The 12884-nt window shown below is 29.4% G+C and overlaps 1 protein-coding gene across 4 annotated transcripts; it reads right to left on the bottom strand.

Moving 5' to 3' along the window:
• Positions 1-2138: 2138 nt before the first annotated feature.
• LOC133676146 (protein TIFY 6B) lies at positions 2139-6525 on the bottom strand. Of its 4 annotated transcripts, XM_062097745.1 has the most exons (8): positions 6255-6525; positions 5013-5159; positions 4367-4572; positions 3817-4124; positions 3627-3717; positions 3200-3512; positions 3025-3088; positions 2139-2556 (listed from the first exon to the last, which is right to left on the bottom strand). In XM_062097745.1, the coding sequence occupies exons 3-8, from the start codon at positions 4565-4567 to the stop codon at positions 2433-2435; spliced, it is 1101 nt and encodes a 366-aa protein (XP_061953729.1). In that variant the 5' UTR covers positions 4568-4572; positions 5013-5159; positions 6255-6525; the 3' UTR covers positions 2139-2432. The 4 variants fall into 4 exon arrangements, with proteins under 4 accessions (XP_061953729.1, XP_061953727.1, XP_061953728.1 ...); XM_062097743.1 differs by lacking the exon at positions 5013-5159; XM_062097744.1 differs by lacking the exon at positions 5013-5159 and having other exon boundaries at positions 3025-3085.
• Between the last annotated feature and the right edge of the window lie 6359 nt (positions 6526-12884).

Raw genomic sequence — 12884 nt, 5'->3', positions numbered from 1 at the left:
GCATAAACAATGAGAAACAATCTATTATTGTCATTCAAACCCACTACCAATAATAAAACATCTTTATATGGACCTTTAAGATTACATTCATTAATCCCAATGATTGGTCTATATTCATTAACAAAGTCATTCTTTATAGCTTTTAAACTAACATAAACTTGTTGAAACTCTCATGGTAAATGAATGTTTGAATTAAAATTATGATCAAACTCTTAAAATAAATTAAAACCTATATTATATTGGTTCAACAACTAGATATATCTAGGGAGTCTCTTAAAAGAACCCTTGTGGCTTTCTTTAACATACTTCTTTGCATTTATCAGTACTCTTCAAAGTTGCATTGATTATGGTTTAATCCTAAATTTATCATTCAAAATTCTTTCAAGTGTTTCATTTGAGATATTTAGGTTAACATTGATTATTGGTAGCAACCTCTTTGTTATCTATTCTAAATTAGCAGCTTTTATAAATCCAAGTTAAATGAAAGTATAATTATCTCTTAACGACTTTACCATGAATTTTACACTACCAAGAACCAAATAAGTATATATCCTTCATAATATTTTAAATGATATTCATGCTTCATTTTATATGCTCTTAAAACATCTTTAAATTGTAAATATTAATGAAAATTTGACACTCTTCAAACTTAATTGATCTATCAAATGCAATCTTAAATCTCTTACATCCGAAACTAGTTGTTGGATTAACATTCTTTTTCTTCCTCTCTCTACCACTTTCCTCCTTATTATCCTCATTACAACTTTTAGATTTTTCACTAACTTCAACATCGACAGCATCATCATCACTACTTAATTCCCATTCATTCTTAAAGTTGAAGGCACAATTCAATGTTTAACCAACAATAACATCACCATGTAATATACACAAACCCGCTTATCTTTAACTTCGTTAAAAAATTCAAATTTTTCCTCATCAAAAAGAATATAGTCATCATTTTTTTTTTATTCATCATATTCTCCATATTCATTAGCAACATGTCTAATTACTTAGGCATGCTTGGGCTTGAAAACCAAGACCCGTGCTTACAGGATCCAAGTTTTGGAACCCCTAAAAACACCCCGAAAGCCTTTTAAAACATGTTTTTGACAATAAAACAACCTATAATCTCACTAAAAAATAAAAATAATTGAATAAAAAATTAATGACTCTAATCTATGATTTTAGCATTGTGATAAAGAAAACTAACTTTTATCAACTTCCTTCAAGTATTTCTAACTTATTAATACTTTTATGTGACTAGAAAACTAACTTTTATCAACTTCCTTCAAGTATTTCTAACTTATTAATACTTTTATGTGACTAGAATGTTAATATCCATTAACTTTCTCACTACTTAATATTTTTCGATGACTTTCTCTCTCCTTTCTCGAACTAAAAGATTGAAAAATAAACAAAATAAAACTTTGAATCTAAAAGCAAAACTTCCAAACTAAAAGGACCAAAATTGAAGTTTAAAAAATCTTATTGGCTTTTAAAAAAAAATGCAATGGATGAAAAGTAATAAAAAAAAACCCTCCCTTTTTTCCCTTTATCAATTTTGATCCCTTTATTTTAATTTTTTTTGCAAATAATAGAAACCAATTTTTGTTTTGCAAAATCAAGTTCTCGTCCAATAATAAGATATTTTTTAAGACTACAATAAGCTTTTAGAAAACAAATTAAAAAAATTATAAAATTTAATTCCCAATAAATACAATACTAAAAAATAAAATTAAAAAATATATATAAAAGACCAAAAAGGAATCCTCTTAGGTCAGCTGAACCAAATTACAGTGCAAATTCATAGTCCATGGTGATTTATCTCTTAATCTAATTGAAATTAAGACCTCCACTGTATTTCTTTTTTATTTTTATTTTTAACACACATACACAACATGTGTGTGTGTGTGTATCATCTTATGAGAAAACATAGTGAAAGATTGCACCTTGCAGTTGCGATTTAATGATAAACTTCTTATAATGTTCTTTGGTGGCCAGAAAGAATTTCCATGCACCAAAGCTACTGAAAAAATTACTCTGTTCCATTTGAATGTAGAATTAAAAAAAAAAGGAAAAAAAAAAAGAGGAAGTTAAAAAAAAAAGGAAAAAAAAAAAGAGGAAGAAGAAGAAGGAAATATAAAAATCTTCCACAATGAGAAAGATTACTTTTACAGCATAGTGGAAGCTAATACAAGTTACAAGTAGTCTAGAGTGTTGTCGGATTGAGAGATTCCGATCATAAACAAAATTTACCAAATTGCTACTAATAATAAGAACCATATATCTAAAGTAATGAAATCTATCTCCTTGAAAGAATTGAGCTTACAGTTTATAAAAAAAAATTGACGTTGAAGAAGATCACTCTTTCTTATATGAAAGACTGTAGAATCTGTTTCGATCCCTTCAGCTGGACTCCCCTCCTTTTACTGCTAATTGCTGGCTGGGAGAGGGAAAGAGCTAGAGGTGCTCATAGATAAACTCATACCATCAAATCTATGGGCACCACCCTCGGGAGACTTCTTGCTTCCATTATAGGGCGATGTTTGCATCACCCTGCATGCACCCACAATACCATTTTGACGTGAGAAACTCAACGTAGCACAAAAGTAAAGAGAAAATAAGTATACTATTAGTTAAAATCAGTTCCTCAAGCACATGATTTCACATTTTGTCATCATGATATCCTCGATGACCATGTCTTTTCTATCAAATTTATCTTTTCTGCTAATATTGCCCCTTGGGGTTTGACGACCCTCGAGATTTTGAGTCCATCAAGAGAATTTTCTTTTTCCAATAGTTCTCTTATTAAAAGAAGCCTTTAACATCTGTTGGAAACTGAGTCAATAATAGTTTACTCGGTAGTAAATCCTTGAAGTTTTGCTCTTCTGCTTTTAGTAGTTAATACATTGCAAATTCATGAAGAAAACATGTCTTGAGCATCAATATATTGCAAATGAGTTGGAAGCCTATTTCAAGAATGTTTCTACTTTATTGCCATGAATTAAAGACACTGCAACATACCTTTCCTTGCGCTTCTCCAAAAACCGAGCCAATGATGCTTTACGAGCCTGAGGTACAGCCACTGCTAAGAGAATTGTGATTTCATCACAATAATATCAAATTATGATGAACATAATAATTGTAAGAAACGCAGATGTTAAAAGTAAAGCATTACACGAAGCAAACAATGTCATACCTGCTGGAACTAGAGTGGCAGAAGTAGGTCCTACTGAACTAGCTGGCTTGGTGGGCTCTATTTGTTTAACAGAAGGTGCTAAAGTTACTACTGGCTTAACTATTGCTAAATCGTTGGTGCTACTAGAGGTCACAGAAATAGGGCTTGGCATGCCTGAGCATGGAGCTGTAGTGTTGATTTTGTTCCCAACAAAAATATCACCTACAGGTGGTCCAGGAATTGGTGCTTGTGCCTGTGCTTGAGGCGTGGAGATTGGCTTATTCTGAGTCCCAGAAGAGCCACCATTTCCAGCCAAAAGCATAATGGCCTGTGCCTGGATAGACAGTGAATCATAAATGAAACTAAAAATAATAAAGATAATAACATTCCACCTCCATTGAAACAAATGAACTTTCAAGGTTTAAAAGGCACTGAAGTGAATAGATACCTTCTCAGGAGAAACATCATCATAAACACTCACTGAACCAGCGTAGAATATGGTCATCTGGGCAGGTGCTCCAGAGGATTTAGCAACATCCCTACAAAACAGATTAAAGTTTAACTTGCCGATTCCAGCCATGTTTAGGGGATTATTGAATAAAACAGAAAGTACAAACAAGAAATAGACTTTTAGATACCTAAGATCAGTGGTGCCAATGACGGAACTCGGGGTAGGAAGAGCAGAAGCAGGGGTTATGACTGGAACTCCTCCGAGAGGTTTTGAGACTATTGAATTAGTAGTAATCAAGTTGTGTCCAGTGGGAGGAAAAAGGGACTGCAGAATGGGGGAGCTCATAGAAACGTTGATTGTTTGATTTTGTTGGCTGGAGATTGGGAACATCCTCATTTCCTGTGGGCGATTAACAAAACAGGCATCGAAATGCTGTTTACCATAGGTTGTCATAGCATAATGGTTTCCAGCTTGTTTATCAAGAGCCATATTTTTCTACAATTTGCAGAAGATATGGTTAAACAATTAGCACAAAGACAAAATGAAAGCAAGGTTAAAACGTTCACCCACTTCATATCCATTTTACTCAACAATATGCAAATAGTATCTCATGGCTAATTTTCAAGATTCTAGTCCAAGGCTGATCTTCATTTCCTTCACATGTGAAATAAAATTGCGGCACACAGCTTAACTAAACATTAGTACAAAGGATTGCATAGTGCGAATCAACATGAAACCTGAATCAAGGCAGGGTATGATTTCTGGTTAGAATCAAAAGCATCAGCAGTTGAAATTGACATATAGCCAGAGGATGATGATGCCATGGGATCATGAACAGCCTTTCTTGGTTTATCTTCCATGGAAGACTTGAACGACAAGAATTGAGGAATGGCAGAAACCTTGTTGGAAAAAGACCACTGCATCCCTGAACCTCTCATGGGCACTGCAACACCAAAGAAAATGGCAACGATGTCCTATTAGTTGTGTCCACGATTATAATCTCCATTTAAACTTAACATTTGATCTGATAATAAATAAATAAATTTGTAAAGACCGTTCAATCTTTTAATTTATATTAAGCACTTAAAACCAAGAATCAAATGAAAAATCCTCAACTACTGTTTGTTGAAGGAGAACAGGAGATTACAGTGCTCGCTCAACTAAGCAGCAAAATAGAATCTCGATATATTCATTGAGAAATCATGCGTGGACAAAGTCGAAACACATTATCAAGACTTTTATACAGTACAGCTATGGAATTGTGATGAAAAGAAAATCCTGCACTAATAATCAACACAGACATGCATATGCTAAAGGAAAACACACGAATAATGATCCATGTTTTAACACCAATAATTAAGCATCTAATGGATATATGGTTACCTTCCAAAAAAGACTGAAAAGAACAACTGATGATCTCAGAAGCCTGGATTCGTAGTAAAAAACAATAAAGCCTCCAAATTTCTCAAGGGCATGGGCTCGTGCCCCATGTTACATTTGTAATTATTTTAGAACAGAAGTTGGTGAAACCTGGGCAATCACTACTTATCAGAAGAAGCACATTTTTGAATTATAAAAATAAAAAAAATATTTTTTTTTTATTCCTCCTCATAAGGGCATATTTCAATCACATTCTATCTGTAATCCACTACCATTCAAGACATCCAAGTATTTAATTTCTCTTTTTTGAAGGCAGATGACCCTTTATTTTATTACATTAACAGCTCATGTTCATGTTACCAAAAAAAAATTATCTTATTCTTCGTTTTATTAATCCAACACAGCAAAGCTTCAAAAGTTAAACAAAAAAAAAAGCCATGTTTCAACAACCAATTCTCCAACTACAAGCAATACAAAAACACCAATCTAGCCTGACCCACAAGCGAAAACATACCACCCATGTGCACGTTAGCATTCACCATAAGTTAAAGGGCAAAAAAATATTACGTTAAAAAACAAAGCTTGACCACTTGTGACTTTATGAGTCCTAGGTTAAAAAAAGAAAAAATTGAACAGTTGTAAATGTTTAAGGCACTTTATTGCATAGCATAGCATCCCATGGTCCCCTTTAAAGTGATTATAGGCTTCAAATATTTGTACCATGTGCCCTAAACTTTCTTGTGCCGTTTAATTTTTATTCTTTTTCTTATTTTCCCCACGAGTTTTCTTCTTGAAGGAAGAAAAGCCATGTGCTTTAACCCTTGTTTGGCTCCTCGGAAATAATAAATAAAAGAAAGTAAGCAAAGCAAGCAGGAAAAAAAAAATGAAGTTAATTCTGATCTCACCTTCACTTACAATTCTCCCAAAAACAAAAAACAGAAACGCAAAACCCATCTCAACAGTCAACATATAAGCACAGACGAAGAATTAGATCAGTAGTAGAAAACTAACACACCTACATATATTTTCTTTTTCTCAGTTTCCAAGCAACCAAACAGGGTAAACTCAAGAAAAACAATATATTCAACAAAAAGAAAAGTTTATATAATAAATTTCTTGTGAGTATTTAGAATAAAAGAATCAGAACATAATATACGGTCGGTTAGAATTGTAACGAAAAAAAACTGAAACAGATGGAAGAAGAAAGAACTCAATGAAAAGAGAGATGAAAAGAAGCTAGCATACCAGAATCCTTAAGAGGAGTATCGGTGGCCTCTTCTTTGATAGTAACAGGATTGTTTTTCGAAACCAGACCCAGAAAATCTCTCTCCATCGCCAACTTATAGAGCTTTCCTCCAATCCAAACCAAATAATTATTTCTCTTAACTGTGAAAAAGAAAGCCAAGAAAGAAAAATGATGCTTGCTTCTTTAAGTAGAGAAAGCAAGGAAGGGAGAAGGAGAGAGGAGAGAAGACAGGGAGAAAGAGATGGGGACACAGACTGGTTTTTTATGACAACTACGAGTGTAAGAATAAAGAAGTTTTTGTTTCTTTTTTAGTTATAAAATTAGATTGGTGGCACCCACAACGTCGCGGGTGGAATTAAATTTTTTTTATCTAAAAATAACTTAAATAATTATATATTTAAAAAAAATAAGAGAAGTGCTTATTTAAAAAAAATTAAACTTAATAATAGTTAAATCATAATTAATTTGATAATATAATAAAAAAATAACAACAAAAAATTAAAAAAATATTGTGAAAATAAAAATAAAATAAAAAAATATCAATCCTTGTTAATTTTTAAAACTCGTGATCCAAATCATTAAATCAAAAACATTGTACATGAAAAACAATTATGAAGCTCTATCCCTGTAAAATAAAACTTTAAAGGATCAAATGAAAAAATACATAAAAAAATAACAATTAAAAGAATAAAAATAAAAATAAAAATAAAAAATAAATTAAAGAGTAACAATAAGTTTTCAATTTTAGAGTTAAATTGAAAAGAATAAAAGCATTAACAAAAAAAGTAAAAAAAAATACTATAAATTTAGATTGAATGGTGAAATTAAAAATAATAAAAATTTTATAAAAGGTTCAAGGAAAAAAATCATAAATTAAAAGAATAAGGATAAAGTTGAAAACACCAATATATGATAAAAAAAAAAACATGTAGAATTTTTCAACGTGTTTTTTACATAAAAACATTTCTAAATGTAAATTTAAAAGCCTATGCGTTTATATAATTAAATAAATCAATAATCATTGTGTAAAGAAATTAAAAAAAATCATTAACTATAAAAAAATAGAAAAAATAAGAGACAATATAAATCAATATATTTAATATCACAATATGGGTCATTTACCTAGTTGTGATAATAAATTTATTTATTAAAATCAATTTGCAATAGAAATCGATACACACATAAAATTTATTGAGTAAAATAAAAAAGACATGTTATATAAGGTTACATGTATTAAAAATATTATAAAAATTAAATATTTTTTATTTTTAAAAATAAAATTGATGTATATATATATAATATAAAAAATACAGATGAATCATAATAACTTATTTGAAAATTAAACACATCAAATATAATAAAAAAATAATATTTATTTAAAAAACCTAAATAAATGAAATCAAATCACAAAGAAGTAAAATACAAACTTAATTTTTTTTTTAAAAAAGACATAAAAAAGGTTTAATTTTGAAAAATCAAAACTATATAAATAAATAAAAAATAAGGCCAAGTCAAGCATCTGGCCCATGAATAAGACACCCGCACGCGAGCCTTACTTTTTGTAAGTTAATGAGGCAGACGATGCGCCTAAATTCAACTTAAAAAAAAATAAATGATGCATCATCTGCAATTCTCATATTTTGGCTATTATGGTAACCAAAAAAATAGGGTGGGTGGTTTTAACTGCTTCAAAACCCTAAATCAACTAGAAATCTTCTTTAGCTCATAACCTGTTTTTTAGGCATGTTTAAGGTAAAAAAAAACATTTAATTTGAACTTTTCTCATCATATGGAATAAAAATCTACTATTTTGGTAGTTGAAATCATCTTAACAATAACTTTTTCTCTCTAATCCAGAATCCAATGATCTCTTCTCTTTCCTTTTACCCAAAAAGAACTAAAAATAATGAAAATAAAGTTTAGTATCAAAATTAATTTATTTAAAATTAAAAGAACTGATCACCTAAAAGATAAAAAAAGATGAAGGATTCAAATATACTTTTCAAATAAATTTGAAAGTCGCTATTTATTTTACTTGTGTTTTTTACTTTAGTCCTTTGACTTTCAATTCAATCCTTTCTTAAAAAAACATGCAATTAAGTGTTAATTTGGGCTAGAAAAACCTAGTTATGAAAAAAAAAATAAGAATCAAATTTAAAAAATTTAAAAAAATTATTGCTTCAATATAATGATTTGTGAGAGAATAATCTGTAATTTCAGCTGCAATGTTTTTCCCTCGAGGTTAATCACTTTTGTAATTTGAATTAATTTTCAAAACTCTCACCAAAGCTCGAAGAACTTACTTAGTTGGTCACTTAAAAAGAAGTCTCACATGAGTCCTACGTTAATGTTACAACTTGTCTCGATTTTTCACAAGATCTTAAACAGGATCTTCACTTGCTTTATATTTGCAATATTGGTATTAAAATATCTTCACCTTATATATGCTTTCACGCATCATATTTATTGTTTTTCAATAATTTTTTTTTAATTTAATGTGTATTTAGTAATATAATACAGTTATTTTTGTAAAAATGTTTTTAAATTGAAAGTACTTTAAAATAATATTGTTTTAGTTTTTATTAATTTATTTCTAACATCAGCACATAAAAACCATTGAAAACACTTAAAAAAATATTAATTTGATATTTTTTAAATGAAAAATACTTTACAATAAAAGCAAACACACTCATCGTTAATTTTAAGAGATGTAGCTCAATTGGTTAGGTCCTAACTTTACTCTTCAGAGATCACAAGTTTGAGTGTCACAAACCTCAGGGCAATTGGAGGCTTATATGGTTATTACCTTCAGAACTTCGAGGAATTAGTTGAGATACGCGTAAACTGCTCCGGACACCTATAATTAACAAAAACACACACACACACTCCTAGTCCCACTACTGTATGCTAACATGCAATGTTTGGTTACCCATCTTCATCATCTATATCAAATAATTGGATTATCATCATAATTGTATCTTATCTTATGCTATTGTTATAAAACTATACTGCAATTTAATTAATTAATTAATATGATAATCATCTCAATTATTTATAAAAGATCAATTTAGTCAACAAGACATTTAACTATCTAAATATGAATTTATCATCAAAATTAGTAAATATGACATAACCATGAAGCTTATTTTTGTGTTCTTGACATTTAATAATACTTTAGTTAGTCTTGAAAAGGTGATTATTATCTAAATACAGTGCATTGGTAATTGGATAATGGATGTGGGGAGGAGGATGACGACCAGCGAGATTTGGAGTTTGAGAGTTGAAGTAGATCAGCCATTCAAAAGTAACTTTCTTGCCCCGCATGAGATATAGGCCGTTGATTTAAGATTCCTTGTTATGGTAAACAAATTAGTTCTCTACTGGATAGGGACCGGTCAGGGAAGCGGGTGCTGCACCACGTGCGTAACAAACTCTGACAGTGATTGGTAGCTCGCTGTCCAGGACTGTTTTGAGTGACACGTGGCTTGTCCGGTGAATTATTAATTTTTTCCGGTAATCAGTTGTCTCGACACTCAAATATCAATTCGCTTGGTGAGAGTAATTAAAACCGACTTGGCATTTAATGCACGTTTGGTGACTCTTCAGCTTCTAGTTTAGATAGAATTTATTCAAACCATAGTTAAACTAGTTTTATTTTAACCATAGTTAAACCATGGTTAACTTTGAGAATCATCAGCCGGTCAAAATCTAATTTAGTTTTTTTTTAAGAGAAAAAATGAATTCATTTTAACTTTTTCTTAAAAGAAAATCTTCATACAACACCATTTTAATCTCATTAAATACTCATTTGGAGTATTGCAGATGATGTTATATTTTAAGGTGTTTTTTGTTTTAAAATAATTTTTTTTTAATTTTTTTAACATTCATAAAAAAAATACTAATTTAATTTTTTTAAAAATAAAAAATCTATAAAAATCAAGATGCTTCTTCGGGACTCCTTTTATAAGCTGGTCAATTAAAAATCACCGCCCTCGAACAAGATTAACATGATATTTTATTTTCCTTAATAATAATAATAATCCACTAAAAATATCTTCAGTAAACACGTCTTCAAACTCAGCATCAAAGAAAATATTACTTGATATCTTCAACACTAGGGAGTTTGAAACACAGTGAGATAATAAGCTTTGTTTCCTTTTTATATAATTTTCTTGAGAAGATTCTTTTGCTTCCTTTAATTTATACGTGACTGTTATCCATCCCAGGTGACATGGGGAGATTCTCACGGCGCAATCAGAATGCACCACGTGGCTGTTTTGCTAAATTATGATAGTGATGAATTATACGGTTTGAAATTCTCCATCTTCCAGTTTAAAATATTTTTTATTTCAAAGTATATTAAAATAATATTTTTTTAATATTTTTTTTTATATCAACACATCAAAATAATTTAAAAATTTTAAAAAATAATTTTTAATAAAAATAAAATTTAAAATTTAAGGACCATGTTTCCAAACAAACTATGAATAAGTAGTTTAGATAATAAGTTTTTTTTTATTGATTTAAAGGAATTTAGAATTGAATTATAGGGGTATTAATTAATTAATTAATTTACTTAGTATGGGAACTAAATATCACTAGTAATTAGTATTATGCTGATATTTTTGAAAGATTATTTCCAAAAATCACCTTCATGAAATAATTAGCCTTTTTGAACAAGATTTTTTTTTAAAAAAAACAATATGGTAAAAAGGAAATAGGATTCATGTAATAATTTCATATATTACTTATACATGGCAGTGATAGTACCATACATCACTTGCCATGTCAATTCGGAAGGTTGTCTGTCTAGATTTTCTTTATGTATGCATGTGTGTATGTATGGCAAATGAATGCCATATGCTTCCCTAACAATAAAAATATCCTCGATCAGTAGGTTTTTCTCATATTGAGAACAGTTGTTCTATGACTATATCTTAAAATACACTCCACACCACGACAAATACACTCTTCTCAGTTACAGAATGTCTTTTTTTAACCTAAAAATCTTAATAAAACACACTTACTCATTTTCTGGCTATACCATATATATAAATACCTACATGATAAAATAATTAAAAGATAAAAATATTTTATATCGGTGAACTCGTCATCGAAATAACACGATATATTTCATTGATAAATCTAAAAATGTTGTAACCGGTTACATGTTCATTCTTTCTTCCTCCTCTATAGTGTATGCTAATTTGAGTTTCTATAGCATGGATATAGATTTAAAGGGATTGTTTTTTTTTGTATGATTAAGGTGATTAGTTTGCTTGATTCTAGTTGTCTTGTAGAAATTGGAAGATTTATATAGATTAGGTTGAGTTCCGTATAGGGAAGATGCTGCTGTAATTTTGTTATAAATGAATAGATGCACTAGAATAAAAAATATAAACCATTAATTGAGATTTTTATTGAATATTCTTAGTTATTTAGTTATATATTTTTTTTATAATGAGAAAAAATATAAGATCAAAAGAAAGTGTTACTGCATCGTCAAGCAGTAATGTTCTTGACTTTTCAGTTTTTCTAGATGCCGATCATGAAGAAGTACCTGATATATCATTTAACGATGTTAACTCATCGACTACTGGTCGCAGATCTAGGGTCTCATATGCTAGGGATCCATATTCTGACAAGTTAATTGCGGAATAGAAGCTGAATTTATGCATGTAAGAAAATGTAATTTTATTTAAATATAACATTAAATTAATGTTAACGTGTTTATATAACTTGGTGTTAATTATTTTATTTTTAGGTTCACAAATTTAAAAGTTGTAGAAACAGTAACATCTTTTTTAATGGATTTAAATTAAAAATCATCCAAAATGAAATTATGTGGTTGAGGTTTGATGGAGAAAGTTCAAAGTTAGTATGTAATCAAAACTTTCAGTGGATAAAAGATGTTTTTAAAATTTAAAAACTAATTATTTTACAAAAAATAATTTCAAGAAAAAATTTGGTGGGATGAGATAAACTCAAGAATGGTAAGACAAGTCTAGAAAAATCATAGCGCAATTAAGTAAGTTTTAATGTGTGATGTGTATGTTTTTTTTGTAATATTTTAATACTTTTTTGTTATATTTTTTTATTTTAATGAATTTCTAAACCAAGTTATGTAATTTCTGATATAAAGCACACTCTTATGCTAAGAGAAGAGTCAAATTAGCCATTAGGAGAGATATTTATATAATTACACTGGAGAGGTTTAGGAGGTATTTACAGAGTAGATCTTTGAACAAAATCAAGGCGACTCACATTCTATTATCAAGAATATTTGTGGGTTAGTTTCTTTTACAACCATATAAAGCGCATAGTACGAGATCTTGTTTTAATTTCAAGTGTTTTTCTTAAGATATTACCTATAATTTGTATTTAACTAATAAGTAATAGATTTATTTTACAGGATACATAGCGAACCTCCTCTGATGAAATATATATATATATATATATATATGTATGTATATATATATAAAAGATCTTAAACTACGACTCCAACAGATATACATTAGACATCTTCTCAAATAAACTAATGATGAGATGTTGGCGCAATGTTTTTTTATCAGAAAATATGCAATAGCCTTCCTACATTTCCATCTTTTGTATCGCAAAGAAAAGAAAGG

Source organism: Populus nigra, chromosome 16 (assembly GCF_951802175.1).
Source record: "Populus nigra chromosome 16, ddPopNigr1.1, whole genome shotgun sequence".
NCBI classification, from domain to species: Eukaryota; Viridiplantae; Streptophyta; class Magnoliopsida; order Malpighiales; family Salicaceae; genus Populus; species Populus nigra.
This window is presented reverse-complemented; position numbering and strand designations above follow the sequence as displayed.

Excerpts from the sequence above, each read along its gene's own strand:
- LOC133676146 (XM_062097743.1), bottom strand. The coding sequence starts at position 6,342 with ATGGAGAGAGATTTTCTGGGTCTGGTTTCGAAAAACAATCCTGTTACT. Across the intron at positions 4,125-4,366 it reads CATACCCTGCCTTGATTCAG|AAAAATATGGCTCTTGATAA; the intron begins GTTTCATGTTGA and ends TGCAAATTGTAG. Across the intron at positions 3,089-3,199 it reads TGCCACTCTAGTTCCAGCAG|CAGTGGCTGTACCTCAGGCT; the intron begins GTATGACATTGT and ends CAATTCTCTTAG.